The sequence below is a fragment of the Anser anser genome (genome assembly GCF_964211835.1).
Source record: "Anser anser genome assembly, chromosome: 8".
NCBI lineage: Eukaryota > Metazoa > Chordata > Aves > Anseriformes > Anatidae > Anser > Anser anser.
Genome location: NC_139728.1, coordinates 2,809,772 through 2,827,651, shown reverse-complemented (window position 1 = coordinate 2,827,651; position 17,880 = coordinate 2,809,772). Strand labels below are relative to the sequence as shown.

Sequence of the window (17,880 nt, the reverse complement as noted above, 5' to 3'; positions counted from 1 at the left end):
GTATATTTAATCAATTATCACCTATGTTTATATTAGCTTTTGCAGTCCAATGTTGTTTCTTATTGAAATGTATTTTAAACCCACAAAAAATAGTTGTAAATAAGAAAGGTAAATAGCAGTGACATCCACAAAGATGATGAGATTTTTTTTTTTAAATCAGTAACACTTTACAAATAGCAATTTCCTCCCCTTACCCTGTAAAACTAATCACCTTCCTCTGTTAACTAGTTCTTACCATTTCACAAACACATGTACATGGCAAACTTACAGCAGAAAGTGTACTCAATAAGAATGCCTTTGAAAACCTTAAGCAAGTTTCTTACTGTGTAACCACTTTTGGGGCATACATGTTAGTACATACATAAGAAATGTTACATACTGAAAATTCTCATATTGATTTCACACACTCAAGGTTGGAAAATATGGAATTGGAATGACTTGATTTTTATGTACACCTGTCATCCCTTGAAAAGAGATCTGATTACCTGGGATACACATTTCAGGTACTTCTTTACTGTAGAAGGAAGTCTTCGGATCCCTGAAAGCAGTTCTACTTACAGCCACAACAGACTGGTGTGTGTTAGGGCAGTGTCTTGTCACTGCCACTATATCTTCATCAACTTGATCTACATACACCTAGAAAAGGTTTACCATTACAACTGTGCTCACTCAGACTATAAACATAGAAAAATCACAATGTTACCCTCATATCTTGCCTGTTTAAAGCCTTTAGCCCCCAGCTCCTGATGCAGCCTGTTTATGGCCAGCCTTCCTGCTAGAATTCCTGTTTGGAAATTAACTTCACCAGAAGTCAGGTGTGCTGCTGGATTCCATGTTGCATAAAATCTCTCTTCAGATACTACAGATATCTGTAAAGATATTAAGATTTTAGCAAATATCAGCCACTCTGAAAAAAGAACTGGAGGTTCCAACTATGTAATGAAATTGGATGATCTTAAGTAACGCTAGCTAGTAAACTGCTTGGTAACCAAAAAACAAAACAAAAAAAACACCAAACCCACCATCAAATACAACACCACCACCACAAAACCAACCAAAATAACTCCTCCCCCACCCTCCCCCCCGAATATTAAAAAACATATCATAGGGCAAGAATCAAGTAATTTTGGAATTAAACTGTAAACACAGACCTGGTGTGGTACAAGTTCATCATAACCTTTGGTGCTTCCTGTAGCACAGCATGCCATGGAAACAATCATTGCACTGGGAAGAGCATCATATGCAGATCGGTGCTAGGTTAAAAAATAAATAGGTAGAAAATGAATTAAATCCATAATTCATCCCTCCCAATTCACCATATGTAAGATATACTCAGTTTAACAGAGGAAACAACTGCTGATCATAATTTTCTTGATCACAATAGATTTACTGAAAAAAGTTACTACAAATGCAGTACAAAAGCAACTTAAGAGTACCCCTCAAAAACCCACTCCAGTTCACACCGCTGTCTTTCTCATCCTCTCCTGTAAAACAGGAGCTTCGGAGAACAGATGAACAATAAGAGACAGAACTGCTTACGCAGCTGGAATGAAAAAGTCAAAAAAGCTCATTAAATAGCTTTGTATAACTTTTCCCTTAAAGGACAAAGCCTTGAAATTCAGTGGAACTTGCTATAAAATGTTATTCATTGGATAAAACTTGATCTGAAACAGTGTTTTTCCTACATATCACCCAGGAAAAAAAAAAAAAAAAAAAGCATCCAGTCTGCATCAAGCCCTCCCATGGTTCAGAAACATCAATTTAAAAAAGATTAAACATAAACTTTGGTTTCCAGTTTAAATGCTCACCTGAATCGGACACTCATTATCATGTGTAATATCCATGAACAGTGCATGAGCAATAGCTGGCATCAGAGGTCTCAAACGTGGCTGAACAAAAGAGCCAACAGGTTCACCTCCAAAACGATAAACTAACCTTCCCTCCTCATGACTATTATAAGCTGTCATTGCCTCTAAAGAAGAAAATAGGTAAGTGTTTGCATAAGAATAACTCTCATATACTACAGCATGAACAGAGATGTTAATGCAGCATTTTACATTTGTTATTTTGGTGTGTTCAATCATTAAAAAAAAAATATCACAGTAAAACTTGATTCTCCAATGTAGATACCCAACTCTGAAATATTCCGTTTGCTATAATATGGGAAGGTAGGGAAGGGAGGAAAAAAAAGCAAAAATCTGCAATGGTTTCCCCCGCGGACTTAAGAAATTCATGCAACAAAAATCAGACACGATGCAGCACTTGCATAGCAGAGCTGTGCTACAGCTTTTTCTTCTCTCGCTAGAATACAAGTGAAATATTTAACCTTCTGTAAATTAATGTAGGACGTATTCTCTTGATTTACAGCTAGTACTGTATTTTTTGCTGAGTATCAGAAAGCCACAATACAAGAACTGTGCTTCTTATTACATTGAGTATGAAATTAAAAGTGCATAATTCAGAAGCAAACATTTCTTTGGAAAAAGTACATCCTCTATAATCTCTGGTTGGAAAGACACCATATATACAGCAAGCCTACCTCTTATTAAGGAGGTAACACCCAGCCTATTCACAAAGATATTGTCCAGCTCCTCATTTCCTGTGAACAGCTCAGCCACTACAAACAAATCTGCTTGCAATTTTCTAGCTGTGTCCAGCATGTACTGCAAAAAGCACAGCCAAAAAAGCCACAGAAAAGGGAAAGGTAAACACAAAAGTGGACAAGTTTCAAAGCTAGGCAGGGATTGACAATAGGAAAATGCCATGCAGCAAGGACAAATAGCCAAAATTAAGGAATTAAAAAAAAAGTTGAGTTACAGACGATGACACAAACATAAGCAAAAATCAAGAATTAGGATACAACATAGAAATTAAATACAACACAAAGAAAAGATAATTGCATAAGCAAAGAACGTAAATATGTAAGGAAAAAAAGCATACCAATGTTAGTGTCACATTAAAAACTCTGAACCATACATGACAATCCTTTATAACTTTCAACTGCTTATTGTACCTCTAATCAGGCTGGTAATTCCCAGGCGGTTGACAAAAACATTGTCAATGTACTCACTGCCCGTGAAGAGTTCAGCTATCACATAAAGATTAGGTCTGACTGATCTGGCTGTTGCTAGCATCTCCTATAGATCATAATACATATTTAATGATATTTAATGGAAGTCATCCATTTTCAGCTATATATGCAATTTTTGTTGTGAATCTTAACCAAACATAAATGACTTCTTAACACATGCAGTTCATAAAAATTATTACTAACAGGTAGCATTCATAAAATTATGTTTTTATTTTATAGAGATCTGTAGATTATCTGAATAATTCTGGAAAATCTTCTGAAGATTTTAAGCTAATTAACTTTGTTTTTAAACAAAAATTTGACTCAAAATGCAAGAACAAAAGGTTGGATAAGAGAGATATCTGTTAAAATAAGATATTATTTCAGGACTTTGGTTAAAGCCTTTGAGGTTACCATTCAAAAAATAGTAACAAGTGAAAGAATGGCAGAAGCTTTGAAAATGGCTGCATTTAAGAGTCACTTACAGCTTTGGTGCGGATGCATAAACTGATTTAAGAGAGCTCGTCACAGATTTAGGGAAGCTCTGTACCCAAGCTAGGACTTTGCACAGCTCAAATCTATATAAAGATATTTTACTAATTAAGTACAATTTCAGGATGTAGTCAGCTGGGAACTTATTGGGAAACAATAAGTGATAAATGTTAGCAATAATCCTGACTGACTGAACTTTTTGTAGGTGTTCTTTACCAACTTTTAAATTCTGGAATGTAAAACGCTTTCTGTTTATTTCATCAACAGCAAAACATACAGGAAAGTATTAGTGTTTGTTTGCCATCCAGGTCTTGGAAATGACCAAGTCTAGAACTGACATACTAGATACTGGCAGTGACTGCACTTCAGTCCACAGATACACGATGGAAAAGTTACCCATGCCCATCAGTGTCTACAGGATCTCAGCTGAAATGGAGAATGGAGACATACAATAGCTATACCATTTTGCTAACTGTTCAAAGTAGCTGAAATCATATCTAAACATTGCCAGTCAAGAAACTTTATCAAGAAAATTCATTCACTCAGCCATGCAGATTCTACAGATTTTGTAGAAGCAGTGCAGAACTTATTTCACAGTCAGAAACTGCTTTATCATAAATGTGTTTAATTTTGCGTACCTCAGCTACATGAATAGGCGTTGAGTGACAGTTGTCAAGACGAATGCCATGGAAATATTTGGCAGTGATTTCAGTGTATTTTTTCATATGTGCCCAGAGGTATGGGCAGTCTTCAGGTTTGTTCCCATAACGCAGTTTCACACTGTCTCCCCAGCAAATAAGCTCCCTTCTCAAGTAAACATTTGAACCTGTAAGGGAAAAAAATCACTATAATAGAGCTATAGAACAGAATGTGGACCAAAATGAAGATATGCAATTCGTTTTCTACTTCTTAAGAGTAGGAGAATGCTGTGATGATGAGTAAAAATTCTAACAGTAACAGTATCAACCCAAAATCTATATACTTTATACTGATGTATAATTTCAGACTACTCCAAGGAAATATGAATAGTGCACACCTAAAGAAAGCAAATTTTTATGTCCATGTAGCTATGCTGCTACTAGGGTAGAACCAGTTGCATTTGTTTTTCCAGTTACTATACTTGTGCCTTTACATACCATCTTTTCATGCTGCTTTATGGCACACAATATTCCAGCTGAGACTACAAATGTGGAACACAAGTACACAGCATTCAAGAAGCCACAGACCAATTAAGAGAGAAAACTCAGTAATGGAATTTAGATAAAGTAACTAAAATCAGTGACCTAAGGAATGAAAAACTGTGCCCAGGCAACTCAACAAAAGCACCTATGAAATATTTTTAACTTTCTCTATGTGAAGGGGAAATACAACAACAACAAGGCATTGAAATGTCTGCAGATTATTTTGCAAACATAAGGCATTTGCCAACACATATCACTCTGAATTACCAAACAGATTAGCTTCTAAAGCAGACTCAGCAAAACTCTTGGATGGATGTTTTTAATTACAATTAAACTGGCCTTTGTTTGATTCAGTTTACAAAGCAAGTTGGAAAACAAGACTTGCCAGCCTTGTTTTTACTGGATATCAGTACTGTCCTCAGAATAGTTAGAATGTAATATTTTACTGCATGGCAAATTCACACCCTATCTTACCTTCACAAGCAATCCACATACTTAAGTGGATTAATTTTCTTGACCATGCCTGCATACACAAGTGTTATGAATCACATAGTGAAGGTGTCCCTAATGCAGGGCCGACAAATATCTAGAGCAAACTTAGATGTCTACCTTCAGGGAGAAACAGATCACTGTTAGCAGTTAGCTTTTAACACTAACATCAATATATTCAGCTCAGTCATTAGCAACCCTTCCCCTTTGTGAGCATAAGAATGGGCCTTTCTATTCTGATGCAGAATACACGCTACGAAGAATAGAAAAATAGATCAGTTTGGTCTCTGTGGAGAAAGACAGCTTTGTCCTCAACTGGAACTGAAGCTTGACATAGCATAAAATACTATCTAATCTCATTCTGCCCCCCCCCAAAAAAAACTATTTTTTTTTTTTTAAGTACTAAGACAAATTGAAAAAAAAGAATTAAACCCCAGAGAGTAACTCTGCAATATTTGACTATTACTTTGAAAACTCTCAACACACTCCTTCTACCCTGAAAAGAATCCAACAAAAAATTGGATTGGATAGGTAATCTTTATTCAAGTTCAAATGTATTTGAGGGTTTTGAAGAAAGCACACACTCTCATTACCAAAACACGGAGGATTATCCGTGAGCTAATTCAAAAATTAATTATGTAGCTTTTCCTGTTAGATAATAACTACCAGCAATTTTACAATAGCATATCAATGCAATTTTCAACATGTTTCGACCTACAGTTATGCTGAGAGAGACTTCACCATGGTGCAGCTCCACATGTAGCTGGGGTGACCTACTTCTTCAATGCTGATGCTGAGAGGAGAGCAGAGAGTCCCTCTCTACTGTCTCTTTCCCTGTCCCATCTAAACATCATCTCAGGTGCCCACCTTTCAACTGCCTGACATGCACACACCGGACTTTTCAAGAAGCCAGGTTTTGCTCACTAATGCAGCAAAATACCATTAATCTTTTTATCGTACTAGTTTTCTGATGCCTTATGAAAATGCCAACAAGTAGTGGTGTTGAAACAGTGCAAGGTAAGCAACAATGACAGAAGTAGGGGAGGCGGGATGTCTCCCTTTCACTGACAGAAAGCTGATAATTTCCCTCTCATACCTTGTGATGCTGTATCTCAAATTCCAGATTTTACAACTGACGTTCTGAATGCTGAATGGGAAATAGAAGTGCTATAAAGTGAGTATCTGCCTGCTGTTCTGCTTTTTCAACTTCATAGGAATATATATGGGAAAATTAGACTAAATAAAGTAATATTTGCTTCGGCTATAATATCAAAACATTTACAAAATTATTCAAATTTCTTTTACAAACCTGGTTCTGCAAAGTTTCTAAGAGGATCATCACCCATAACCCACCCATTATGGGCCATGAAATAGCAAGCTTTATCTGGGTGATGTATCATAGCTTCTTCCTCCTCCACAGTCAGGTCTTTGAATGGGTAAGTAAAATACCTATGGAATTAACAAATAATTCAAAAAAGAGAAATAAATCAAAATTCATTGTCTTAGAAATTAAAATATCTGCTATGAACTGACTTGTAGACAAAAGATACAAAAAGGCAGCTGTCAGACTACAAATGATGGTGAGTTTTCTATTCTGTATCATGTTTTGAAGGAGAAAGGACAGGTGCTGCCACTACCTTGGTGCCAGCTGGTAGTGTAAGACTAAAGCCTCAACCCTTCAGATACATTAATGGCATCAAGTACATCAGACTTTCCTAGTTCCACTCCTGTTCCATCTACAAGAGAAGTTAGCTAGAAGTTAGGTAAGGCTTCATTGTGCTCTGAGTATTATTTCAAGCTGCCTTAAGTCACATTTATTTAATAAACAGTTATTACTGTTGCTTTAAAAAAACAGTCATCTCATTGATAAAGTGGCATTTATCTATGGGAAAGAACATATAGTTGCACTTATGTATATTTTTAATTAACTTTGAACTCACTTTCCCTGGATAGACTAATAGTTTTCAACAACAACAACAAAAAAACAATACCTGGTAACTAAAGGATATTTTCTAGTAATAGGACCCAGTTTAGGACCATGACCAGACAGTCGTTCATAAACCACAGTCCCCGCAAGACAATTGACTGCCTAGAAGTAATTAAATTATGCATTATTAGAATGCCTGAATATATTTGCAATTTAAAGCAATTCAACATTAAAACACAGAAGTTATAAGACCTGCTCTTGATGGTGATTAATCTGTCTGTGTTGCTCAGCATTCAGTTCCTCAATCCTCTTGCGAAACCAGTTACAACACTCTTCTATTGCTCCTGGTCCATTGCTTAGCAAGAAGATACAAAGCAGAGAACAATTGAAATAATTTAGTTTTAAAACACATAATTAAAATGAATTAAAAAAAATATTTTTCCTATCTCTGAAAAAAATATTTATTTGGTTTTGTAAATTTAACTTCACTTGCAATTTTAACTTCTGATTAATAATACAATACCTGTGCGGTATGAATGTTGCCAATGCTATATTCATATCTACAGTGCAGCCAAATCGTCTATAATCAGGGTCCTGAACTATTTGAAGATGTTGATTTGGATCAGATTTAGTGCTCATTTTGCCTGAGGACAAAATAGAAAACTATTCACAAAGTGAAAATAGAAATTACATTTAAAAGACACACAACTTTTACAGTTTGAGCATAAGTAAGATCTGGGTAGACAAAAGGTTATAGAGGGGCGCAAAGGAAAAAGAATATTTAAGATCTGACAGAGCTGGCTACTCAAAAACATTTGTGCTCAGTTACAATATTGAATCCTGGCAAAAACAAACAAAAAAAGAATTTTTGTTATTTATTTCCCAGACTATGAAGCACAGTCTTCAAATGCTTTACCATTCCTCAGAACATTCTTGCATGCTTTTATCAGCATGGTAGATTTTTCATACCTCCCCAAAAATTGGATTATTTTTATTTTCCAACTATTTTTTAAATTTACCTATAAGGTTTATTGAATTATAAATAAAGAATCCACCTGTTCCAGCAACACACACTTTCTTTACCTTGAGTTAGAAGGGTTTTAAATTGTTCCACAGCTTTATTAACATCCACTTGGAAAAATTCCCACAGTTTAATTTTTGGATATATCTCTTCCCAAATTATTTTACGGACACACTGTAAAAATAAAAATTGTGTTAGTTAATGTTCATGATTAATATAAACACACAAAAAAAGCTAAGTGCTTTGTTCAGAAAAAAATAGTGAAATGAGGGATTATTTCAATAAATATATCTGCAAAGTATATATTCTGTGCATTTCCACAACCTTAGAACTGTTCAAGGTTTATTCAGCTATTTACAATGTTCATTGCCATATACTTAATTCTCATTTACTTACATTCAGGTGATGATCATTTTCAATCAACGGAGGGACCCCTTTATCAATACACTTTCCATCAGCCACCATACAGGTCAAGTGCCACAGAGCTCTATCTAAGACCCAAGCTGGCTTCAGGTGAGGAGAATTTACAAGGTTATAGCCACATTCTGGATGCATCCTGAGCCACTCACTGTTAGTAGCTTATTCAAGAAAGGCAGGGAAAAAAAAAAAAAAAAGTACACAAGCTGAATACTTAATTGTTTTACACAAAAATCTTAACACCGGGAAGCTAAGGTACTATGTCATGATTAAGTAGTTCACATTTCAACTAAAGTTTTCCATGCTAATAGGAAATAATGTCTTATGCAGATCTGTGCATCACTGATAGCTATTTATTTTGCAGTGCAGTCAATTGCAGAGAAAATTTTTGTTAGTTACATAAAAATATATAATAGTACCACCAGTCCTAAAACACTTCAGAAAAAAAACACATTTGTGTTGCTGGAAGTAAATGAAATAATAGATGTGTAAACCCCCTGTGTATATTAAAAACAAAACATACATCCCAAACCAAAATTATTGATGGCCTAAGGTGTTATACATATTTTTATTCTTAACCCTATCAGATGCTACACACACAGAGAACAAGACAGCAGGAGCACTCACATGCACTCCAAGAAACAACAAAAAATGTAGTAAAATGGACATTTAAGAATGGATTAGCTCTGACACTTGTGTAAATGATGAAAAGCACAGTGGTGGGAAGGGGTGCCACTGAGGGTCACGCGGGAAGATGAGTACACCTTCTGGTGCATGCAAACTGAACACTAACATATGCTCACTAACACTAACTGATGTGTCTATTTTCTAAACTAACCCTGTAGAATCAACAAGCACCAGATGATAATAGGTGCAGAATGTTAGGTATGAACTCAAATATGAAGAGCCTTTAATTGAAAATGGGTATGATATCCTAATACAGACAATAATGTGCATACAACGGTATGAGTAAATACATATAACGCAATGAGAACTTTAATTCTGGAAAAATAAAAAAAAGACTTCAGTAGTTAATTTCTTTCCATTTTCTGAACTGTCTGAAACACACAATTTAACTGAAAATAATTTCCATATATTCTTTTGAATGTAACAATTGAAAAACTTCACATACAAAAAAGCATAAGAAAAAATCTGCTGCTTAGGTTTTACAAGCTTTTTTAGAAATAGTTCTTCACAGAACACATCTTAACATTTAGAAAAGCAGAGAAAAATAAAGTAACATCTAACAGAAGAGAAAAAATATAACAAGTTATTATATTGGAAACAGTGAAATAGTAAATAACATGCCCAAAATTATAGCAGAACAACTAACAACTAAAAAACAAGCCTGCTTAGTTCGAAGTTCAAACTAAAAAACGAAAGGTAAAGAAAATATTGTGATCTCTCACTCTGTAGTATGAACAGCTCTTCTAAACACCCTCCTGTATATCTAAAGTCCATTATGACTATGGCAAAATTCCATGTTTATAAAGTCATACCATTTGTGGAAGTTAAGAACTTCATGGTTTAAATGTCATAAACAACTAAAAAGCACTTTACTTATTTTAAAGTTGCATATAGCAGTAATAAACTCAGGCTGTTAAAGGCCATTCTAGGCCAACCAGATCACTTTCCTTTCTCTCTCTCTCTCTCTCTCTTTTATTTAAATGTATTCTTGCAGTAAGAACCATGATTTACTATCCGTATCCCTTCCGAAGGGAATGGCAGCCCCAAAAGTGAACATATACCAAGTTACCAGGCGGGGTTTGCAAGTCTATCTATGATACTCCTGCTAACATGCCAAAGGTGCATCTATGTTTAAGTTTAATGCATACATCAACGTTATGTTTAACATCAGACCACAGATGCTGGCTTTTGTTAGAAACTAACAGAGATGTTAACATCAAAAACTGATTCCCACCCTTCTCTACTATACAAGCTTTCGCTGCTCCTTTCCAGTGTGTAAAAAAACAAAACTAACAAACAAAGACAATTTAGAAAAAACAACACTTCAGCTTAACCACTTCACATTTAAATTCAGCCGTCTGACTTTATAGCAGGAATGGTGGGGAAGCATCGCCATTTTATACAGTGGTCTCAGCTAGAAAGAAGAAACTATAATGATAATGACTGCTGTAAGCTGAGGGCTCATGAGCTGTTAGTGTTACTAGCGTTAGAGGATTTAGTGTGAGACAACACAGTGCTTTAGGTTTTTAATGCAGATATTCTGTGGAATTAATAACCATGCGCCAGTATCCATAATCCACTCAAAATAACTGACTATGCATTTCACATCTTTTACATTCAAAGGAGTCTGTGAAATATATATTACAATTAAATCATCCTAATATGCAGGAATTAACTGGTTTTAAATTAGAAATTTCTGTTCAATTAAAATGCAAAAAATAGTCCAATTTCCATCTTATCAAGCTGTACACAAAAAAAAATTGAAAAAAACATTTAATAAATTTTCTTATTACAAAAGCCCATAAAATATCTACCTCCACATGCAACACCATGACTTAAGCAGACATTTATCATTTATATGCATTTCTGCTTATGCTAAGTTTGGCTTTTAACGAAGTCTGTAGCCAGTTGCAAATCAAGAGTTTTGATAATGAACAACTGAAAGGGAAAAAAAATCCACCATTCTTATTGCAAATTTATAAGTTTGAAAGCAGACAAAGCCATCAAATACAGCTTGATTAATGGTTTAAGTCAGAATAATGGTCATTTGAAGATGCTTATAAACATCCTTTCACCATGATATAACTTAAAAAATAGTTTACTCATTCATCCCTTGAAAATGAATTTGAGCTCTTAATATAACCAAATAAAGTCCTTCTGCAAACGTAGCCAAATATCAATGTGACTTTTTTCTTTATATTCTGGAGTATAATAATTAGACTTAGATATTTCTGTCCATAAAAACATTTTCCTTGGTAGCATGCAAATATATACTGGAAAAAGGTGACGGGATCTCAAGAACATATGGCAAAAGAAATGGACTTTTAGTTGGTAAAGTGCAAGAACTTTTTATCTGCTGAGAAAGTTGAAAAGCCAACTTCCCTAAGACATATGGTCAATAACTACACTTAGGAGAGTAACATTTTAACAAACAGATAGGACAAACAACTGGGCCCATATTACTTTGCAGATTGATTGGATAGGAATGTTTGACAACAGTCAACACCAAAGAACAAAAGCAAATAACTCTTGTAATTCATAGATATCTATGTAACCATTTTTGTTGGCAGTGGTTTTGTTTTTTAAATCTCAGAGGACTGTGACATGAACATACACAGCCATTTGTTGTTTTTTCTGCCATATGTATACTAATTATTGTGATCTTCAGGATTACAGTATAATCAAAATAATCTCATTATCTAAATAATCAAGCTTATGAATATTGAAGTGTTATCATTTAAACTTTATCAGTCATACTGAAAAAAGCCCACTGTCCCTCTGTACAGAACATGTACCTTTAGCTATGAACTGCAATTAGATGAAAAACCTTCAGTGCTTTGGCACATCTATGCTTAAAAAAAAACAACACAAAAACAGAACACCACCCCCCACTTCCCACCAACACACACTGAGCTGTAACATTTCCTCCATTGCTTAATCCTAGCCTCTTGTCCCTATTCTGTTTGTTATCTGCATGTTAGAACCGAATTTGAGCAGCAATAAAAATGACCCTGTTTAACAATAAAATAGTCAGTTTATGTTCACCAAATACATTAATTATGCAGATTCCATTCATTTATGTGAGCGCTGCACACCACAGATCTTAAAAATAAGCATGATTTTATGAAAAATAGATGCATACACAGTTTATTAATTCATCTTTGTGAAGGGCTCTATTCACTCAAGTTACAATACAAAATTATTTTACGTCTGTTATGGAGATGTATCTGTTGTAATTGAAAATAACTCTCCCAGACTTGAGAGATTCAAAAACAGAAAAACTAAGCTGCTTAAAAACACTACTTAATGTTGTGTTAGAGGGGGAGAAGTTAAAGGAGATGATGAAATATAGAACCAATTTGATTGTTCACACAGAAATCATACCAGTATGATTGTAGACTACATCTGTGATGCAAAGCATATTCCATTCATTCTTCATTTTTTCCACAAGAGCTCCTATATCACTCCAAGTGCATTTTTTATTATGGCTTGAAAATTCAGGATTTACTTCTAACTGATCAGCCAGGGAATAACATGATCTAGACAGTCCAAGCTTCTGCAGTGGTGTAAAATGAATCATGTTGTAACCTAGGTAATAAGAAACCATTTATTTAATAAGAAAATAGAATTTCAGTCAAAAAAAGTTGATTGACAGAAGCATAAAGTACAGGTATACCACGTATCTAAACCTAGTGTCCAGAACATCCACTGTAAATTCAGCTTAATCTTCCCCTTAAAATTCTGCATAATATAAGCTTTAAAAATCATCCTGTCATTTCTACAAACTCCTGTATCTATCTGAAAACAACACGACAAAAGTAATTTCCTATTATCAGGAAATTCGGAATTTTTGCACTTCTGCAAATATCTAAATCATTTCACTGACTTAATCTGTTAATTAAATTTAATCTAGTGGAAAATATTTTATTTACAAACTAAAGGGCAAATGAACTGTTTATACTGAAGCTCTTCAGTGCAACTTTGTTTTCTCATCACAAGATTAAAAAAAGAGTGTATATCCTTTAATATGTATATTGGCATTACCTGTTTCTTTTGCCACTTTAAGCCTATCTTCCCATTCATGAAATGGTCCCAGACACTTAGCAAGGAATGTCTGGAGTGTAACGCAATCCAAAGGTAACACATGATTATCAGCTCCAACACGCAAAATAGGATCCACAACTATGTAACCTCCACCACTTTTCTCATTTCTAGGAGAAATTGATTTACATTGGTATAGTAAATGCACATTGTACTAGTCAGTTACAGAAGCAGAATCCAACAAGCACAGCTATTTCAAAAATACAGTGCCTTAATAGACTGGTTAGGGGGGTTGGTGAGAGAAAGGACTGCAGAGAATCTAACAGGAAACACTGAAGAGATACTCATCTACTAGGCACCATCTCTCTACTGCACTTAATGCCACTTGCTTACAAGAATACAATTAGGTTACAGTGGTTTAAACTCTGCAGAAGCGATACCTTTGTTACCCTGGTTCCTCCTTTAAGAATACAGATGGAAACAAAGAAAACAAGTGCCCACCTTTTACACAAAGACCTCTATTTGGAGCACTGTCCTGAGAAAGAGACCTGAGCTAAATGCCGTAAGCCTGAGGGAATTTAGCCAGCAGCCCCTATCTTCCAGGAGCTCAGAATACTAGGCCATTACAGTCATTCTCTTCTGTTGAAACAAAGGAGGAAGTAAAGTATGTGAAATAAAGAATGACAGAACCTCTATGCTAGAAAGACAGGAAACACCATCCCAGGTCAATGAAGAGAACACATCTTACTCACTTGGATATTTAGAATACTGATGATTTTGAAATCTTGTAAAAATGTCTTGCCTTTCCAACATACACAGAAAATCGATCATTGTTCTGTATATTCTGCAGATGACTTTGCAGAAAGTCTCAGCCACAAAAGCTGTTGTCTTTCACTAGCAGATTCCAATAGATTCAATTTTTGCATTTGAAAAATGCAGGGGAAAATTATGTTTTTCTTCTTAAAAGTGATTTCTTCAGTTTAAAAACAAACTAAGGGAGCAGACTGCATTTGGCTGTAAGTATAGTGCTTCACTTACCCAAGACTGAAATAGTATTGATATGACCCAGAAATTTGGAGATCTAACTTGCAATATTTGTCAGAGTCATCTTCTTTTCCTGTGGGATTGTGCCATGATAATGTCCTGAACTTGTGGCGATCAAATAATTCTCCAGAAGCTGGATAATTAGTGCACACAGTAACATGCTTTCCTTGAAGAGTTGGGCCCAATCGGAACTGTAGTTCAAACCCTCAAGGAAACAAAAACAAAAACACAGACATCTCATGAGGAGTACTAGCTATTTCTACTCTGTAATAAAAAACTATAATCTGGTATTATGTTAAGAAGAAAATATACCAATATATCTGCCAAGACCTTTTGCCAAACGGTCATCTTTTCTCCCTACTTTCCAAACCTTTTTCCTTGCACACTTCACATAAGTCTTTTTCCCTTTACTTATATGGTACCTTTCCAATTTGTTCTGCTTTGATATGTAAAAAGTCTAGGAAACAAAATACAGCAGAAGATCATGGTCATTAGACTACACATATTTTTATGCAGATTTTGTTATATGTAGTATTGTTAAAAAATCTAAAAGGCAAATCTTAAATTTACCAAGTCTATATATTAAGCTGATCCATGAAAATATCTAGAAAAAAAAAAGGAACAAATTTGAAAACAAAATATTTCAAATCCATTCAAATCCATTCTCCATTTAAAGTTCACTTAACCCTAAATTCCTTATGCTTTCAAGTGCAAAATGACGTATACTTGTGTGTAATCTACAGGGTACAGACTGTTAAACTGAGAGCTTACCAAATCAAAGAGAGCTTTGTATACGTGCTGCAGCTCACACACACATCAGAAAGAGCAGTACTCAGACTAAAGATACCCATGACAGAAAGAATACAATTAAGTTAAAAATATTTGGACCTAAAATTATACTGTAGTTTGCTAAGCTGGATATGAAGAAATCAGTGTTGTCAAGTGGTTTCAGAATATGTTTATATGTTTTTGCTTGCAGGTATGAGAGCCTCCATCACGTACCTGGCTAATTACAGAGCCCCTTCAAATGACTGAAAGACGTCTAAGCGCTTGCACAATGGCTTTTACTAAGTCACACACTAGTCATGCAGCTGACTGTAGTAACACAGCTACTAGTCCTAATAGTCTACAAAATTAGAATTTTAAGAAAAAGAAACCCAAATATTTGTACAGAGACAAAATTATTAATACTCCCATAATTAATCATAAAGTCTAAAAAAAATTGAACAGTGGCAAGTTCTAGCATCTTGAATTGGAGGAAAAAAAACACATGAACAAACAACATAACACTCATGCTTGCTCATGAAATAGAACCCCAGCAACTCTGATCTGATATTAATCAGATCTCAATGTCTGAGTACATTTAAACAAAAGTCTCACCAAGCTTACAGCTTCTCTTATTAACATAATCACAATTACCCCAAAAACTTCAGGTACAATAGTGGTTTTAGCATCTGAATGTCTGCCAGGTAAAATGAAGCTCATTTGATTAAAAAAAAAAAAATCCTTACATTAAAAAAATCACTTCTGGAAGGTTAACTACACTCTCAACAGTAATGTCCTGACATTTTATTACAGTGATTACTAAAATTAGAGCTCAGGGATATATGCCATCGATATCTTATTTCCTGTAACAGTTATACTGATATCAAGAATGCTGCGCTCAAAATTAGCTATGCCCTCTCAGAGACTGCCATCAGCAGAGACATTTTGAATGTCTGATAGCCACGCATTTCTGTCCAACTCCTTCCAATAAAATTTACAGAACCGGGAGGAAGAGTTAATAATGGAGGTTAGGGTCAACTCTGCACTTATTCACTAATGGCGTTTTTCTAGATTACATTGCTAGAAAATTTTGAAATCAATATACTTGAAGAGAATTCTTATTCTCATGAACCAAAATCTTGCTCCTCTACTAAACCACTTTGACATTAGCATCCTGGATCAACAACACCAAGTAATAAAAAACAAAAAAGATTTATGAGCAATAAATATTGCTGCATTGTTAAAAATGATTTCTAAATAGAGTGGCTTTAATTTTAGCCTGAATTTAATGACCAGCACAATAACGGCCCAGTTCTAGTTTTTTTTTTTGTTTTTTGTTTTTTTTTTTTTGGCAAACAGACTTAAGAACACTTTCAAAGAGAAACAATATCAAGTTCTTATTACTATGCAGGCAGAATACCAATATAGCACGGCTATAAGAAATCTGACAGGCACGATAAGAAGATTTAGGAGGAGCTGGGGATCCTGCATTCTGAAATGTCACCTCAGACTTTCCAAGAAGTTAGTGTCATCGTTATATTTCAAAGCTATTTTATTAAAGATGGGGTGTTACATAACATGTTGCAGATTAATACTTCAGAGTTTGACTTAAGAGGACTTTTTTAGGTCAGTATAACACAGTTACACAGAGAGAAGCTCTGTCCTACACAGACTGTAAAAAATGCCTCACACGAAGACTGACAGCTCCCGGCCGCTCTGCTCTTCATTTCTCGAGTTTTGCAAACCGTGACCGGAGCCCTCAGAGCTCCGCAGTGGAAGCAACCGTACCAGAAATTGTTTCATATTAAAAGAATGGGAAAAATAAAACCAAACCAACAGCCCCCCAACCACGACCACAGGCTGACCCCCCCTCCCTCTCTCTGCCCGAGGAAGGCGGAGAGCTGCTGGCGAGCTGCCCTCAGCCGGCCCCAACCCACCTTGCTCCAGCCTGAAGAGGGTCTTGTCCAGCTTCTCCATCTCGTTGAGGTGCAGCAGCCGCGTCTCCTTACCGCTCGGCATGGCTGCTGCCGGCTGCCTGCCGCTCCTCCGGCGGCGGGAGGCTCGCTGCGGCCCGGGGGAGGCTCGCCCTGCCGGGAGGAACACACACACGAAGCCAACCCGTCAGCGGCGGCCCGGGAAGCAGGCGGCCGCTCGGGAGCGCCTCACGCCGCCGGTGCCGCTTACATCTTCCGCAGCCCCGGGGACAGCGGGGATGGGGCGAAAGGGGAGGAGGAGGAGGGCGGCAGGGAGCCCTCAGCCCTCCCCCGGCCGGCGGCAGCAGCACCCCGGAGCAGCTCCCGGCCCCAAGCCGCCCCCGGGAGGGGCCCGCCTGACACCTGTCATCCCGCCGCCCTGTCACTCTCTCACGCTGTCACCCCGTCGCTCTCCCTGCTCGCCCACTGCCGCCGGGCCCCGTGGCCGCCATACTCACGGGCGGGACCGCGGCGGCGGCTGCCGAGGCTGAGAGGAGCCGGGGCAGGAGCAGCCCCGGGCGGACAGCCGTCACTCGCACACTCGCCAACAGCGGCGACAGACCCCGCAGAACCCCTCCCAGTCCTGCCGTTTTTTCGCTGTTTTACAAATAAACTTAATCGGCTCGGGCGGCGCCGGCCGAGCTCCCGCGAGAGCCAAGGGCCCGCCCTGGGGGCGCGGCCAAGCCTGGCCCATCCGAGCGGGTCCCTGAGGGTCGGCTCCGTCCCCAGCGCTGTGGGACTGCGGCTGGGCTGAGCCCCCTGCTAAAGGGTGG

The 17,880-nt window shown here is 36.9% G+C and overlaps 1 protein-coding gene across 2 annotated transcripts in view; it reads right to left on the bottom strand.

Moving 5' to 3' along the window:
* The window catches only part of AGL (amylo-alpha-1,6-glucosidase and 4-alpha-glucanotransferase), a 35,932-nt gene extending 18,326 nt beyond the window's left edge, over positions 1-17,606 (bottom strand). Inside the window, exons 1-17 of one of the 2 annotated variants that reach the window (XM_083846308.1) lie at positions 17,471-17,606; positions 17,072-17,221; positions 14,364-14,574; positions 13,329-13,495; positions 12,669-12,872; positions 8,577-8,758; positions 8,243-8,354; positions 7,683-7,803; positions 7,412-7,514; positions 7,224-7,321; positions 6,542-6,681; positions 4,201-4,388; positions 3,014-3,137; positions 1,809-1,972; positions 1,152-1,253; positions 717-869; positions 486-636 (exon numbers count right to left, since the gene is read on the bottom strand). In XM_083846308.1, the coding sequence (XP_083702434.1) occupies positions 486-636; positions 717-869; positions 1,152-1,253; positions 1,809-1,972; positions 3,014-3,137; positions 4,201-4,388; positions 6,542-6,681; positions 7,224-7,321; positions 7,412-7,514; positions 7,683-7,803; positions 8,243-8,354; positions 8,577-8,758; positions 12,669-12,872; positions 13,329-13,495; positions 14,364-14,574; positions 17,072-17,221; positions 17,471-17,477 (2,377 nt within the window). In that variant the 5' untranslated portion in view covers positions 17,478-17,606. Of the gene's footprint in view, positions 1-485; positions 637-716; positions 870-1,151; positions 1,254-1,808; positions 1,973-2,539; positions 2,664-3,013; positions 3,138-4,200; positions 4,389-6,541; positions 6,682-7,223; positions 7,322-7,411; positions 7,515-7,682; positions 7,804-8,242; positions 8,355-8,576; positions 8,759-12,668; positions 12,873-13,328; positions 13,496-14,363; positions 14,575-17,071; positions 17,222-17,470 lie in introns of both variants that reach the window. The other variant, XM_083846307.1, reaches the window with a different exon arrangement.
* Between the last annotated feature and the right edge of the window lie 274 nt (positions 17,607-17,880).